At 37.0% G+C, this 16,745-nt stretch overlaps 1 protein-coding gene across 2 annotated transcripts in view; it reads left to right on the top strand.

Moving 5' to 3' along the window:
* LOC106949138 (laminin subunit alpha-3-like) overlaps positions 1 to 15,838 on the top strand; it is a 73,267-nt gene extending 57,429 nt beyond the window's left edge. Inside the window, exons 50-76 of one of the 2 annotated variants that reach the window (XM_015035189.1) lie at positions 73 to 269; positions 443 to 559; positions 944 to 1,098; positions 1,268 to 1,409; positions 1,516 to 1,615; positions 1,706 to 1,822; positions 2,361 to 2,531; positions 2,671 to 2,822; positions 3,679 to 3,873; positions 3,949 to 4,097; positions 4,845 to 5,013; positions 5,113 to 5,240; positions 5,349 to 5,487; positions 5,598 to 5,693; positions 5,802 to 5,959; positions 6,064 to 6,181; positions 7,155 to 7,295; positions 7,384 to 7,514; positions 7,731 to 7,865; positions 8,588 to 8,696; positions 11,892 to 12,025; positions 12,137 to 12,317; positions 13,616 to 13,774; positions 13,861 to 14,026; positions 14,353 to 14,501; positions 14,710 to 14,803; positions 15,635 to 15,838. In XM_015035189.1, coding sequence (XP_014890675.1) covers positions 73 to 269; positions 443 to 559; positions 944 to 1,098; positions 1,268 to 1,409; positions 1,516 to 1,615; positions 1,706 to 1,822; positions 2,361 to 2,531; positions 2,671 to 2,822; positions 3,679 to 3,873; positions 3,949 to 4,097; positions 4,845 to 5,013; positions 5,113 to 5,240; positions 5,349 to 5,487; positions 5,598 to 5,693; positions 5,802 to 5,959; positions 6,064 to 6,181; positions 7,155 to 7,295; positions 7,384 to 7,514; positions 7,731 to 7,865; positions 8,588 to 8,696; positions 11,892 to 12,025; positions 12,137 to 12,317; positions 13,616 to 13,774; positions 13,861 to 14,026; positions 14,353 to 14,501; positions 14,710 to 14,803; positions 15,635 to 15,774 — 3,842 coding nt within the window. In that variant the 3' untranslated portion in view covers positions 15,775 to 15,838. Of the gene's footprint in view, positions 1 to 72; positions 270 to 442; positions 560 to 943; positions 1,099 to 1,267; positions 1,410 to 1,515; positions 1,616 to 1,705; positions 1,823 to 2,360; positions 2,532 to 2,670; positions 2,823 to 3,678; positions 3,874 to 3,948; positions 4,098 to 4,844; positions 5,014 to 5,112; positions 5,241 to 5,348; positions 5,488 to 5,597; positions 5,694 to 5,801; positions 5,960 to 6,063; positions 6,182 to 7,154; positions 7,296 to 7,383; positions 7,515 to 7,730; positions 7,866 to 8,587; positions 8,697 to 9,501; positions 9,965 to 11,891; positions 12,026 to 12,136; positions 12,318 to 13,615; positions 13,775 to 13,860; positions 14,027 to 14,352; positions 14,502 to 14,709; positions 14,804 to 15,634 lie in introns of those variants that run through there. The other variant, XM_015035191.1, reaches the window with a different exon arrangement.
* The last annotated feature ends 907 nt before the right edge of the window (positions 15,839 to 16,745 follow it).

Raw genomic sequence — 16,745 nt, 5'->3', positions numbered from 1 at the left:
AGAGTAGTTGTGATTTGTAATATGAGTCATACGTTGCCATTTGACAAACCGCACTCTGTCGTCAACTTCTAGTGCTTGACTACATCAAGAATAATTTTAGTAAGCAGAGTGACCAGAACGAGGCTGCAGCAGAGAAGATCCGCAGCCACCTGAAGGATTACAATGCCAAGCTGAAGGACTTGGAGAAAGCTTTGGAAGAAGCAAGAAACCTGGTGAAAAAGGCCAATACCCAAAATGGTCTGAATGCACAGACACTGAAAAACCTGGAGGTAATCAAACAGCAATTCGCACATGCTTGTTCGTTAACAGCGATAATCAACAATCACGATCAACATTCACCTGTCATTTGCGATGGTATTTTGCAGACATAGTGCCAGATTCTTCACAGCGTAGCTGAAATTGTTCAGTGAACCGACTCGGTTGATTTATGTTTTCCCTGCAGAAACGTATTAATGACTTAAAAGAGGAGCGGAAAACTGTTAAAGACCAGATAGCTATGGCTGAGGACGAACTGAAGAAGACGGAGGATTTGGTGAAAATGCTCTCGGACAGCAAGACGGTAAATTTCACAAATGCTCAACGTGTCTTCCGGAGTTATTGTCTATAAATCAAGCCATAAATACCAACCTACAAAATGTATGACTGTAAACTTGAGCATTTACATACTGTATCTACTATTGAGTTTTTAACATGCCAACTAGTCGTAGGCCGCCGCTTGAAATCGTATTGGACACCTTAACGGATTTCTTTCTTTCTTTCTTTTTTTTTTTTTGTTTCTTTGCACTTAAATGTTTCAGATCATCAAACACGTTTTAATGCCAGAGAACTGTATGATGAGAAAATGTATTGTTTTACACAAATCAACCCGAACCAAAGTCGGTGACAATTCCATGTTTCTTGTAACCCAGCGTACGTCACGCTCTTCCTTCTTTTGGTTCTGCAGGAGTTTGAGGCGCTAGCTGCACAGCTGGATGGTGCCAAGACCGATTTGACCAAGAAGGTGAATGAGATCACCAAGGCAGCGGCAAAGAAGGACCTTGTGGAGGCTGCAGAGGAGCATGCGAAGAAGCTATCCGAGATGGCAAAACAAATCAAGGAGTAAGTTTATTACCGTTTGCATATTAAAGGCATATTGATGAAATTAATCAGAGCTATAGTGTCTTCTATCTTTTCCATAGTTGATTTTAAAATTCAAACAGTACAGTTCAGCCATGATATTTGGAAATATTTGTGTAAAAACTCTCTAAGAACCATGTTATCTCATTAGTGCTATGAAGAATGCAAGCAAACTTCCCAAGGTGCGTGATGCAAAGGATGCTATTGGGGCCTATAAGAACATTACAGAGGCCATTAAAGCTGCAGAGGCAGCAGCTAAGGAGGCCAAAGACGCTGCAGATAACGCCCTTAATGTAAGCTTTTAAATTCAGTACATGAACAGAACATGCACACTTGACATGGCAATGACGAAATGTGCAACAAAGGAGCTTACATTTTGGAAATTGTTTTCCTTTTTAGACTGTAAACAAAGAGAAACTCACCGACAAAGCCAAAGAACTAAAGGACAAGAGCAGTGCCCTGTTGAAAGACGCCAAGAAGTCAGAAGAAGAACTCCAGGGTATTTGGACTTTCCATACATGATTTAAAAAAAATTAAAAATAAAAAAAAAATAAAAGCTTATTTGCTTTTCTTTTTTTTGTTGTTGCAGACACTGCAAGTGACCTAAATGACTTGAAGAATCGTCTGGCCAAAGCAAAAGAAAAGAAAAATGATCTGAAGGACCGCCTCTCTGATGTTCAGACACAATTAGATGACACCAACAGAGGTGGAGTAGGAAAAAAATCCAAGCAATTATTTAGAATCAGTGTAAAAAAAATGTCATTGGGATTATAACAATGCATCCGGATCACGAGATGATTCATTCACAATAATGAGCTTATGAAGATTAGGAAAGATTACAGTAATATATTAAAAATAACTAAGAATTTTAATTGTTTTTGATTATTTTTACTAACAGAGTAAACATTAAAAGAAAAAAAAAAACAACCTGTGCATTATGTCCAGATTTACTCATTTCAATTTTTATCATTGTACGGATTATAAGATTTTAAGAGATTAAAAAAACCTGAAAAAGTTACTTCAAGTGAAGGGCTTGCTTAAAGCATTCATCTGCACTTCCATTACTCATGATAGTAGCATAAACTTACTTCACCAGACAAAGTCATATGCTGACAGGAACTGCATAGCACTTCCTGAGACAGGCCTCAAAGTTTTATACTACTTCTGTCTGAGAAAGACATTTGTGTCTGTGTAACGGCTGAGCATTGTTTTTGTTTTTTTTGTTGTTGTTTTTTTCCAATCAGATGCGATTGGGGATATGATTGAGGAAGCCAAGAGGAAAGCAGCTTCAGCCAATAACACGGCCGCCGAGACTATGGACAAACTCGATAAAATTAAGAAGGAGATCGACAAGATCAATGTGTCTCCTGCTAATGCCAATCTAAGCACTGACCTTAGTGAAGTGGACCAGTCTGGTGAGTTTTCTGATTCTTTTGTAATGAAGTGCTTCTCCCTTGCCTTGATAACGGTCATACTAAATATATTTCTGTGTGAATAAACATGTAAAACTATTTTACACGTTTAACTTTTCTGTCTCTCACCTTTTAAACGCAGTAAAGGATTTGCTGAAAACAATTCCGTCGCTGAACAATAAGATCTCTGAGGTTGAAAACCTGACCTCCGGGTTCTCAGGCCTCGGTAACATATCTGAAAACATAATGAAGATCAAAGAACTTATTGAGGAGGCCAGAGATGCAGCTGACAAGGTGCGTGCAGTCAATCCCTCTAAACGCTGTCCGACTTCTTATGTTTCTGCTTTGCTGTTTCAATTAAGTGTTAATGCCAGACAGAATTTATAAATACAGTTTTCAAATGATTCTTTTTTTTTTTCAAAGAGGGAAAAGAGCAACATCTAGGTGAACCCTTACACTTTTAGGAAAATATTCTGTGGACTCTTCTGTGGAGCTTTTTGAAAGGCGCGTGTCCCTCTACGTCTGACGGTCAAACATGGCGGTGGTAGTGTGATGTTAATTTGTAGCCATAATAACCTTTCTTATTTGATGGAACCATGGATGTCATTGAGCTGAAACCAAGCTCTGAATGGCACAAAAATAAACCAAATGAAGGTTTTGGAGTGTCCTAGTCAAATCTAGACTTAAGGCATGATCTTAAAAAGGCTCGTCATCCTCCAAAACCCTCAACTGTAGCTGACAAGGAAAAAAAAAAAAAACTATTTTGCAAAGTAGAGAGAGTCAGAAACACTCATTAGCAATTGTTGCAATCACAAGATGGCATTTGTTGCTGCTGGGAATGGCGCAGCCACTTATTACGTCATGGAGGGAATTATTTTCTTACTTGTGTAGGGTCAGGTTGGTTTGAATAATTTACTTCTTTTAACCTGTGAATTAATAGTTTTAAAACTATTTTTTTTATTATTAACTAAAGTTATCCTTCTACAATATCAAAATTAATTTGAATCATTTAGTGTGACATTTAAGGGGGGAAAAAAAGAAATCTGTACGGGGGCAAATACTTTCTCACAGAGCAGCACAATCTATTTCTGTAACGAATCAAGGTGAGGTCTACATGTCTGCATAACGCCTTGTCTCGTCTCCTCTTCAGATTGCGATCCCCATGAAGTTTTCCGGGGAGGGTCACATCGAGCTGCGCCCACCGAAGAATCTAGACGACCTGAAGGCCTACACCACCCTGTCTCTGTCGCTGCAGAGACCCATAGGGAGAGGAGACGGAAAACGCAGGCGCAGACAGACTGGAGACATTACAGACATGTTTGTGTTGTACCTTGGCAACAGAGACGTGAGTGAATCAGTATCCGCGGCGATTTTTAGATTGTAATTTTGCTCACGAGACTAACAAAACTATGTTCTGCAGTCCTCAAAGAATTACATAGGCATGGTATTGAGGCAAAATCGCTTGTATGCCCTGTACAAGCTGAACGGACAGGAGAAAGAGCTGGAGTCTGACTTGATTTCCACCTCCAACCCTCAGCCGGCCACATTTGATAAAGTGGATCTTCACAGGTGAGCTACCTTACTTCAGCTCAGCTCTCACCGTGTCTCTTCAACATTTAGTTTCTTTTTGCCACAAATTCTATTGCATTTTATTATAAATATATGTGACAGACAAACACAAAGTTCATACAAGTGCAAGGAAAATGATCAATGTTTTCCAGAAATCTTTATAAATTTAAACTTGAAAATCCAAAGTTTGTTTGTCTTCTGATAACCCAAATGGAAATTCAACGCAGCCAATTCCATTCAGACTTCACTGATTAGGTAAATACAACCAATCTGTTTGTAATGTAATCTCAGTATCAATCCAGGTGTTTCATGAAGACCTCAACGGATTTGAAATCATTAGTAAATAAGCAGCATCATGAACATTATGTACACACTACATAGTTCAGGGATAAAGCCAGGGAGAAGTTCAAACCAGTGTCAGGTAGTATAGCAAGTTTTAAATTTCGTGGAGCACTGTGCAGTGCCGACACTAAAAGCCGTAGGTCCAGAGATGTTTGTGGGTAGAGTGCAGAGAGACTTTATGTTGGTCTTTTGCGTCCATTTCCAATTACATATGTTAACATTTGTAGCAGTAATGTGAAGAAAGCACTTCCATAGACTTTACGGTTCTCCAACCATTTTAAGTCAACTCTGTGGCGATATGTAGATACCACTATAGTGTTATCTTTCTTTTTTTTTTTTTTGTTGAAAGATGAGCAGATGTAATAATCACAAAGTCCTTTATTTTCTTTCTTTCTCATGATTTAGAATTTACCAAGATGTGGAGCTAAACCTGACCAAAGACATAACCTCTGGGCCACCTAATAAGCTGCCTACCTTTCATCGGTCCGAAAGAGGAGAGGAGAGCAAGAACCTCCTGAAATTCAGTCCTGATGACGTTGTCTTCTACGTTGGAGGCTACCCGTCCAACTTCACTGTGAGGAGCTGTAGCACATCTACCAACATTCAGTTTACAGACGGTTTTGTGTCCAGAACAGTCATCAGAAATGCTTTCTTGTGCTCCGTTTCACTTTAGCCTCCTCTCTCTATGAGGTTGCCAAAATACACGGGCTGCATCGAGTTCTCCACCTTTAACAGGAAGGCCGTGAGTCTCTACAATTTCCAAAAAGCAGAAAGGATCAATGTCCAGACTCCCTGCAAGAGGTACCGAGACTACAAATTTGAAGTATCATTTTGATGTCAGTGAGTCTATGTGTTATTTTCAGAATTTGATTGCTTGGTTTTCCCTGTCTGCTGCTTGGTTCCTTCTAGAACCGTAAGTCCAGTCGACTCAGACTATTATGAAGGCACCGGATATGGCAGAGTGGCCATAAGCGAACAGCCGAGAACTATTGACATAAGTGTCAAGACTAGCGTGGAAAATGCTTTACTCTTCTTCACAGGAGATGAGGTAAAGGATCTTTGTGATGTTGATACATTTAGCATTCAGTTAAATTAATAATTAAATTCCAGTGTATAATAATGTTTACCACAACTTCTTTTTTCTCCTGTGTGACACAGAATAAGTACTTAATGGTGGTTGTAGAGAAGGGTTACATTGCTATTCAAGGTAACTTGATCACAGAACCAATTAAAGGATCAGTCAAAGTGTTCCCAGTAAGGAAGATTTTCTTCTTTTTCTGTTTCTTCTGGATTTTCTTCCTTTGAGTTTTATTCCCTTCAGAATTAACAATTTATTTGTATCTTTTCCACTTTTCTTTCTAGGCTCAAGTTGATTTTTTGAATTTTAAGCTAGTTTATAGGCCTGGGAAAGTAAGTATTATTGCAGGCTCCCCACCACTTACGGCCTCCCTCAATGAATACGATTTCAGCAACTTTAAAGATTTCTATATTGGTGGTGTAACGCAAGAGATCAGACAAAGGTACATCCTTATCAGCATTTTTTTTTTTTAATTTGTGTATTTCCATCCTGTTTCAATGAGACTTGTATATAACCTGTTGTTTTGTTTTGTTTGTTTAATTAAAGGTGGGACATCACCACTCCACCATACAAGGGGTGTTTGAAAGATTTGAAGGTAAACAGCAATTTTAGACCACCTGATGAACCAGTGGGAATCAGCAAAGGCTGCTTGCAGGATTCACTGGTATGACTTTCACCTTATTTACACAGACCAACTGAAATATTGTTATTACTGTGAGGAAGAGGACAGGTCCATTCAGTAAATTAGAATATTATTGAAAAGCTAATTGATTTCAGTAACTCTGCCTCTAATTGAAACGCATTACATACTAGTAGATTAATTACACACAGCCTGATGTTTCAGAGCTTTTATTTCTATTAATGATGATGATTTCTTTTGTGGGGGTGGACAGGAATACTTTTTTCTTAGCTGGCATGAAGATGTATACAGTAATTGTCCCAGAGAGTTTCAAATTTGAGGCCACACTTTGCAGCAGTTGTCTATCGGGGAGCTTCGGAGATTTGTTGATCTTTTTTTTACAACCCTGCTCTCTGTATGATGAGGAAAGATGAAGTTCTCAGCCAGTTAGTTTTTTTTTTTTTTCTAATTATTGTTCCTGCTGTAAATATGGGCAAGTTTAGCCAAACAGCTTTTTGAGAAGCCAATCCCTGACCTCTGGTTAGCAATACATGTCAGCTTTATTTGAATGACAAGTCAAATATTTACTTATTGTTCCTGGACATTCTAATTAGATTCACAAAGTATACATTTTTTTAAAAAATCCCCAAGTAAATCAGCTTTAATGTCGAATACAATTGTTTACTCTGCCATCCACTGTACGGTTAAAATGAAATATAAAACAATATATAAAAAATATTACTAATGATTACAACAAAACTCATAGATTTACATGAAACCATATTAAAAGATGTGGCACTAAAGTGGCTGGTTTCAGTTGTCTTTGCATGCATCTATCGAGAAAGGAAGGCTGAATGAAGGCAACTCTAATTTTACTTTTTTTCGTCTTAAACTTTATCTGATGAAATTAACATTTGGATTTTTATTTTCAGTTTGATATTATGCTACTGTAATCATAGATAGACTTATCTGAAAGCTTTTTTCACGTATCTTCACATGTGTCATGCCCTCTGTTTAGAGTTCGTACAAAGCACAGTTCAACTTGAGGAGCTCCCTGAAAGCAGACCTCCAAGACTTCAGCTTGGAAAACGACGTAGTGGTGTCCCTCGGATTCAAGAGCACAGAGAGCCAGGGCCTTATATTGCAGAACAAAAAACAGGTACATTTACCTCTCTACTTTATAACCACCTTTTCTAATATGCTTATGCAAAAAGAAGTAAAATCTTTATTGTGGTTTTATCCTCCAGGGAAACCAGTTAAACATTGCAATGGAAAATGGCTACGTGATTCTGCACGTTGACACCATTAAATGGAAATCAAGCAAACAGTACAATGACGGGAACTGGCACTATGTGACCGTCTCCAAAAAAGGAGGAAGGTATGAAATAACAATTTGTTTCACGTGTTCTAGGAATGTAATAAGAAACCAAGTAATGCTTACTGGAAGGTGTGTAGTTGTTCAGTTACAACTGTGATTATTTAGGCTTACTATTTCAAAACCAAAAATAAAATAACATTTAATCCAAATCAGGAAAATATTAAATTTTAAATAATTTTTGCTACAAATGTTTGTTGTTTTTTTCTTTTTCTTAAGGATTGCAGTGCAGATTGATGATGAAGACTATGGTCAGCAAGAGAGTGGCACCATGTCCATACCTGACACACAGGGCTCTATTTGGCTTGGAAAAGAGAATTTCAAAGGCTGCATTTCCAACTTTTACAGTCGACGGTAATTTTTCTTTCTTTCTGTGTCTACTAAAGTTGCAGTAGGCAACTTTAATAAAAATGCTTTTTACATATTTGCTAAAACTGCCACTATGTCGTGACAGTGTAACATGAGACAGATAGTTTGTGAACAAATTTACTTCCTTTGCTTCTTCCCAGTGGTCCTATTGATTTCTGCTGAAATACGCCGCTACCAGACTGATACAGGCAATCAGATCTAGGTAGAGGGTCTTAGCGCAGTCAATCACATTTGTGTACGGTTCAAGATTACTGGTTTGCTGCAGCCATGCTAATGGCAGAGAAACAACTTACTGCTACAGAAAAGCTGTTTCTCCACCATCAATAGTGGCCATGTTTCCTAGCCTATGCATTCAGCTCTGTGCAGCAGAGAGCAAGAGGGAGGATGTGAGCAGCATGATGATGGTGGTGGACAGTGCTAAGTCCCTCCTCCTTGCTCTGATTGGTTGTTTTTGGCCAAGTGCTATATATCTGCAGATGGCATAAGGACCAAAAGGAGGAGGCAGGGGAACTTGATTGTTTTCACAGATTGTCTGCCTCATATTATACTGTCATGACATTATGACAGTTTTTAACAAATATGTAAAAAGTATAATTTTTGTAAAAGTTATCTACTTCAGCTTTAAGAGTTAAATTTATGTGGTTTGGTTTGTTGTACCGTGTTTCCTCCAAGGTGTGATCTCAATCTGATTTGTTTGTGTTTTGCAGGTCAAACGAGTTCAAGCCTGAAAACCTATATGACTTCCAGGCTACAGGAGACGTCCAGATAGATGTGTGCACTGCCAGCAATCCCTTTCAACTCCGCTTCAACAAAAAGGTGAGGTTTGACATCTATGCACACCTGAACTCCAGATCAGAAAGTAGTCCTTAGTAAAATACTTAATTATTCCAAAACTAAAGGGTATAAATCAGAGTTCCCCAACCCTCGTCCTCGGGGCTCAGTGTCCAGCATCTGTTGCTGCACACCTGGCTTCAATGAATGGATAATTACGAGGTTTTGGTAGCACTTTGACACTTGGAGGCATGCTAAGTACGGGGATTTCGTAAATGGGCAACCAATGAAGGGATTCTCAAGCGTTCCATGAAAAGTTCAGTCAGCTGGTAACTCACCACAGTGATGAATGACTGAAATTAGCTTTGTTCGGGTAAGAGCTTGCCACATGTGCTCCAGTTCTGACCAGCATTGCTACTGCAAAGCACATGGGTATAACATGTGGGTCATTGTTGAAATCTTGGATTGATGGGAATCTGAGTTTCTGGTATAGTCTGTTAGGGTGGGGTAGGAAAAAAAAAAATCAGACATTCATATGACATATTTCAGCTTAAAAGGTTTTTGTGCAGTAAAATAATTCAATATATGTCTACAGCCGCAGAGAGAGAACGCTTTCAAAATGTTGATGTTATGCACTTACATAATTTTACATTTTCTCAAGAATAATGTGTTTTTTCGTTTAATCTGTTTGTTTTTCCTCTGAGGATATCATGATGTTACCCAATAACTTGTGACCTAATGCTTGCTTCCTCTCTTATGAAGGAAATCAAATCTAATTACATTTTCCTCTTACTGCCACTTTTATCAACTTGACATTATCTGTATTAAATTGTGCTGCCTCATTTTCTAGAGATGAAGAAGAAGGAGACCAAAACCTGCAGATGACGACATGAATCTAACACTGACTGCTGTACCCCTATGATTTCCTCTAGCATATGCACAAGCTCATTTATTTACTGTGTATTCTACACAATGAAAAAAAAATGTGTATGAATGCTTCAGTACCCATGCCAAACAACAAAATGTATTGTACTTCATCCTTTGTCCTTCCTATTTGTGTTCACCATCTATATTGTGAATAATAACCCTGAAAGGAACACGTCTCTTCGCTTTCTTCCATGTAATCCTTCTAAGTGATTCACAAGCACCTTGTTTTTAATTCACTAATGACACATTAAATCATGCTTGATTATATAATCAAAGAAAATGTGCTCTAATCACAGCTGATTTTAGCAGCCGCTTCCATCACTTTTTAATCACCTTTTTCTAACACTCTTCCATCTGTGTGAATAATAAATAATCATGAAGTTGCATTTCCGGCTGAATGTGTGAATGATGTATGCTGAGCAGTTTAGCTTAAGAAGACAAGGTGAAGCAGAGACACCTGTTAAAGAGTGCAAATTCACAGAAATATCCGGAGGAAAAGAAATTCTCCAAAGAGATGTGTTGCAGTAATCAAGTGCAAGCACACTGAGCAGCATCGGCTGAAATGTTAGGGGTGAAGTGTGAGTATGTTGTGTATGGTCATGTAGACATGAGGTTAAAAAGTGCGAAAGGCATTTTCAACTTTTTAGTTTGCAGTAGAACATCAGACTTTGACTTTTTTATTTGAACTGAGTTAGCCCCAAGATTTCAAGACAACTATTCCTGCAAAGGTTTTGAGCAACTATCCAGTTGGTCATTTTTTGCTTGCATTAAAATAATTGGAGAGGCAGTGAAAGTCCTTTAACGTTGCAAATGGTTAAATCTGCACATTTTAAAGATGTTTTTAGATCCCAAAAATCTAGAGAGGAAGGAAGGAAAGAGATGATTACAACATAATTCACACAATAGTCCTAAAACTGAATGATTGGAAGTATTAATTTACATAAGAATACATTAAATATCCACTAAAAAAAAAAGAGAGACCTTGAGAAGAAGCAAGAGGATTACTCACATAAGCCTCACCTTGAGGTAAAAATATGTAGGCTTTTCTTTACTGTCACCTCTGGATTTTCTTTTTTTTTCTTTTTTAAAATCAAATCTACAACAAATTGATTCCACTAATCACCCTTGTCCTTGCTTGCTCATTCTCACTGTAAACAATATGGTATTTTGGTTTGGAGCCATATATTAACCTTGATTCACAATAATTGAATGACGTAAATAATGAATTCTCAGCTGCATGCGGGGTCACGGAAGTACTATAATATGCTGCCACTTTCACGCTACACATGGTGAAGCAAATGAAAAAATCAGGTAATACAAAGTTTAGGAGTGAAAAAGTTAATTCTTATGAAGCTTTATACGAAAGTGGGAAGAAATAGGTGTCACAGTAAAATAAGGGGACATGGGCTCATATCTGTGTTTGCTTTTATTTTTATTAGAACATGAGCTAGATTGGTACAATCAATTCTAGTGAGTTGGTGATAAAGGAACTGAGTACATTCACTGATGAAAACCATTCAAATTCAAAACTATGAATGTAAATAAACACAGTTTGCCTCCAAAGGACAGTGTCCAACTAATTCCTATCATGACTTAACTTGGTGAGTGGATGACAAATAAAATCTGAATTTTAGGGTTTTTAAAAAAAAATAAACTTGCACTAGCCAATTGGCCAGTTATTCACTGAATAATAATGTGCAGGTCATAGGCAAAAATGAATATATTTTAAAATTCATTAAATGCGTAAAAACAAAGAACTTCCACCGTATTTGGCCTACTAAAAACATCAATCAACAGCATGTCGTTTGATGCACTTCTTTAATTTGAGCCAAAATCAGATAAATATAACCTTCATGGCTGAAAGCAAGCCCTTTTAAATACATGCTACAGGGGAATAAAAAGAAAGTTCCCATTAGCCTGATTTTTATTGTGAAGTGAGTTAACTGGGATTTATTATAATGCCCAGATCCAAGCCTGGAATTTCCAATTAAAATTATTTAGTTTTGGGAAAATGTTTTCTGAAATTTAAGATTTAAAAAAATAGCAGTTGTTCCTTTTAGAAATAAAAACACAGCCTAGTAATAAAACAGACAAAGCAGGCCTATTATAAAAAATAAAAATCTAAATCTAAAGTCACAAAAGCTTCACATTTGATAGAACCCATGCTTGTGATAATTTTTGCAACTCAAAAAGCATGCTGCCTTATTTCCCAGCAGGGCGGGAGCCATCCAGAGACCTGCAGCTGATAGGAATTCAAATATCAACTTGTATTAAGAGTCTTCTCCTTTTTTTTGTTTTTGTGCTGCTTTTCAGGACAGTGAGAAGCAAATAATAAATGAAAGCGCCTCAGTCTGCGAATTCCCAGCCAAGCTTCAACATGCTTATCGCATGGGAGGGCCTGTGAGCAGCTTGAGCTACAGCCTACCATTACAGGTCTTACAACCCAAGTGAGTGACCAGTTCCCTTATGATCTCACATCTATGAATACCAATAAAAACCAGAGCTGTAATTGAGAATATAGTTTTTTTTTTTGTTTGTTTTTGTTTTATCCTATCCAGGCCTCACTTCTCTCTGGATGTCAGAACTCGGTCTCCTGAAGGTCTGCTATTCTTTGCAGCGACCAGAGGAGGGCAGTCTCATCTGGCGTTGTACATGTCTAAGGGCAGGATCAGACTCTCTGTGGGAAAACAGAGGGAGATATTCAACAGAGAGAAGTACAACGATGGAAAGTGGCATTCGGTCAGTAAATATACATCACTGTATACAAGCCTCTGTGTGTTTATAGCTGAAACCTGATGTTTACATCTAACTGCAAAAAAAAGACACTTACCTCTCTCTACATGGGTGAAATCAAATCAGTTGTAATCTTTTCTGTTTTAGGTCAGGTAGGATTACTAAAATTATTTGCATTTGCCAAATGTCGGAATAATAAGCTTGGAAAGTCTACATGCTACATTTTCTTAGTAGTAGGTAGAATTGTCTTTGAAACTGTTTAGTATTGGTTGATCCCTTAGGATCTCCTTCTCACAAGCTTTTTTCTGTGCTCTGCTCTCAAATTTTCTCACATGTAAACATGTGGAAATATGTTATACACATGTGTATCATATGTAGAAATATGTGAAACCCATGTGAAAAAATAGGAATCACATGTTTTGTTTTTTGTGGGCGGGGTGGGTTTCCTTGAAACTTCTCAAAATCGTCGTTTTTCATGTGACTCATCACTTCACATGTGGTACATAATTTACTCGTGTGATTTTTGCAAGTAAAATTTATGGGATTTTTCTGTAAGGGGATGGTGATAATGGCCAATTTAGACATGTTTTGAAAAAAATCATTTGTGTCTACTTCAGCATTTAAAATAGCATTCTGTCTGTCTATGTCGGTTTTAGTGTGATGATGTCATTCCTCTCTGATTGGCCTTTCAGCTCCTGTTGGTATTTCACTACAAATGATTACATTCGCTTACCAATGCAACTTCAGCCAACAATTTAGCAGAGCCCCTTCCTTTTCTCAGATGTTGATGCTCACATTTGGAAACAAACATTAATTTCTGAAAAACAGAACCTGCCTCATACCTAAATACTACCATGGCTGGACATTCCCGTTGTGTTTATACATGTGTAAAGTGTAGCTTTGAAAATGAATGTGGTAGAGTCAAGGTTTAAAAAATGGCATTTATTCCTCCTAATAGCTCAGCAGATTTTTTCCCCATAAATTCACAAAAGAAACCTGTGTTTTTGAGATGTTCCTTTACAGCAGTGCAGATCTGATTTCACACCAGAAGCTTGCAAAACCATAATGCCATTGTCATTTGGATTATAAATCCTCTCATTATTCTTAAGAAATAGAAATTATTTTAGTAATTTTAGATAAACAACAGCAAATGTTTAGTCTGATTTGCAGAATGACAAAAAAGTTGTGTATTTTTTTTTTCCTTACAGTTTTATATCCGGTTTCAGCTACATCGTAGCAGCCATCCCTGCATCACTCAGTCTATTTTGCAAAGCAAAGCATGTGTTGAATGTATTTGTCTGTAGGTCATGTTCAGTTTGGAAAAGAAGAAATTCCGGTTGATTGTAGACGGGATCAAAGCTCAGGATGGTCAGCTGACTAACTCTGAGTTGAAGTCTATGCAGCAGTTCCTCCTGCCTGCATACCTGGGCAGTGCGCCAGAATCCCTTCAGAAAGAGTTAAAGGTAGCAAAACACAACTAAATTCAGTTAACGTTTCTGGTGAAAAATTGCGGCTAATTTAGTGAAATAAATACTACTTTTGCTTTCAGTCAAAGGCTCTGCCAAAGCAAAGCGTGTCCGGCTGTGTGCGTAATTTTAAGATGAATGGAGCACTGATGTTAAACCCATCGTCAAACTACGGTGCAGGACCCTGCTTTGAGGGGCCGACACAAAAAGGGGTGTATTTTGCAGGAAATGGAGCACATGTCATAATCAGTAAGTACATCACTTTTGTGCTCTTTTAATACCACATTTTTATTTCTAATCTATGGTTTATAAAAACACCATTGGTGCTTCACTTGAGCACATGAAGCGTTGTAATTATATAGTACTCTGTGAATTGGATGATGGTGATTTTTTTTTTAAATTTTACTTATGATTTAAACCTTTTAGGGACATATTTCAGTATATTAAAAAAAATGTTTTATTTAATATATAAAAACTAGGAAACTCAAAAAAAATAGTTTTCTGTTCATTAGTTGCTCCCCATTACTTTTTTTTTTTGTAACTCACATTATCTGCATTTGTTTTCTGTATTTCAGATGACTCCTTTGTTTTTGGTTCTGACCTGGAGGTGCTGTTTAACATACGTCCCCACAGCCAGACTGGACTCCTGCTTCATGTCGGTGATTCCACCAGTCATGTAAACACAATGGGCCACTTTCTCAGCATCTATATGCTTGGAGGAGAGGTGAGAGTACTTAGATGCTTTCTGCTGCCACAGAACAGTCTTAAATGCTTGCCCGTCTCTTTACATCTCTTTAGGTCGTCTCTAAATTAGGTTGGCTTGGTTTTAAAATCGGTAGCTTCAAAGTCAGTTGATTCTACCTTTGTTATCAAAGTTGACTTTATTCATATGGGGTTAACAGTGAGACATTTGCATATGTTTCTATTTGCAGGTGGTGGCACACGTGAACAACGGGAAAGGAGAGTACATGACATCAGTGAAGCCAAAGACCTCTTTATGCGATGGAATATTTCATAAAATTTCAGGTGAAACAAAACTTAGAATTGTACTAATACCCAATACAAATATCGAACCAAATGTGAAATAATGCTGTCATGTGTTTTTAACTTAGGCCAACAATGAGGACAATGAAAATATTTATTGATTAAGGAGAAAAATATATATTTTTTGCACACTTATGCAGTGTGACAACATTTAATTCTAGGGTGTCACTTTTTACCGTCTTCTTGTATTTATGAATAAAGCTTTGGAACAATAGTCATGGTCAAAAGATTCTCAGATCCAGTCAACATGTCAAAAATACTATTTTATTTGAACTGTGCTGAATGGTGAAAATGCTTATTTCTTCTGTATATGATGCTATGTTATTCAGTATATTTGCTTACAATAACTTCATTCACTCTTAATATAACAAATGTCAAACAATGATAATCATTTTTAGCTGATAACTAACGGATTTGTAGTCATGATTTGTAGTCAGGAACAAGTTTAAAAGCATCTTCTATCATAAAATAATCTAGAATTTATTTTTAGAATCAGTTTATTTCCTCAAAATGAATTTGCAGAGATGACCTCTGCTCATCCCGGCCTTGATGCTTTTCCCTTTAGGTTCAGATTTTAGTAGCCTCAGCAGTTTCCTTAGTCATTTTGTTTGCTCAGTTAAGACCAGTAAAGCTGACTCATCTGAAATGGAGGAGTCATTTTGTTACCAGAAAGGGTAATTTTTTTTTTCAGCTGAAAGCTATGATACCTGCTGCTGCATTGGTAAAAATATAAGTAGCTCAGTGAAAAAGTATTTGTTTATTTATGTGCCTGTAATTACTTAGCGTCAAATCTTTCCTCCCTTTTTCTCCTAGTAATCAAGAGAAAAAATGTTGTACAACTATCTGTGGACACGTTGGACAACTACAAGATAGGTCCACCATCTTCTACTTTCCCTTCGACCAAAGATCCTCTTTATGTCGGTGGCATTCCTGGTGAGTATCGGTGTTCGTAATGTTCTTAATTTGTTAGAGCTTAGTGAGATTCACAATTGAATTTCAGAATAAATTATAAATAATAAAAAAAGAAATATGACTAGAATCTGGTAAAAATGTGTAACCCTCCCCGCCCCCTCGAAAATAGTTATCTTTTAATACACTACCATGAATTTAAAATAATTTCTTAAAACAACAAGAAATAATCTATTTGTTTGCATGATTTTATAATAACTACTAACACAATAATTGACACCCCTAACAATACATATACATTTAAAAAAGTAACTACCTAAGTACTTGTTTCCCTGGAGTATAAATTTAACTTGAATTTGGGGTCAATTGTTCCTCAGAATGGAAAGAAAGCAGAACAAGGAATGCCAGTGTATGCTGAACTTCATAAGTCATAAAATTGCTAAAGGAATAACATACATGCACTGAGAGCAACATTTAAAAAGCTTTATCACTGAAACTAGATTAAAAAAAAAAAAAGGTTATCGTCATCATACAGTCAGTAGGATGGGAAACAACATCTCCAAAATTCATTGTTATAAAATTGTAGTCAAGAGTGACATCTTGTGATCAACAAGTCTTTATAATAACCATTACTTATATATGCCATCCAGCTGTTGGGGAGTAACAGACACTCCCGGTGGATCTGATGCAAAACAGTTTTAGGTTCAAAAGCACCTTAAAGCCACTGTTATGTACAGCAGAGGCAAGTATCATTATAATTATTAATAATATAACATCTGCTAATAATATTAGCAGATGTTAATTTTATTACATTTTATTAAATGTAATAAAAAAATTAAAAGTTTATGCCAAATATGTAAACAATCATTTTGCAAGTTCATGTACAAGTTTCACATGTAGGCCACATGACCACTGTTTTCTTCTTGAACTTTAGCACACTTCACTGAGTGATCTACCCACCAAAACCACTTCAAATAAATACATTTCTAGCAAACATAAAATTAAGAATTTATAT

This window comes from Poecilia latipinna, unplaced genomic scaffold (assembly GCF_001443285.1).
Source record: "Poecilia latipinna isolate Pla-1442-1.1 unplaced genomic scaffold, P_latipinna-1.0 Scaffold328, whole genome shotgun sequence".
NCBI lineage: Eukaryota > Metazoa > Chordata > Actinopteri > Cyprinodontiformes > Poeciliidae > Poecilia > Poecilia latipinna.
Note: the sequence above shows the minus strand (reverse complement) of the source record. Positions and strands in the feature narration are given on the sequence as shown.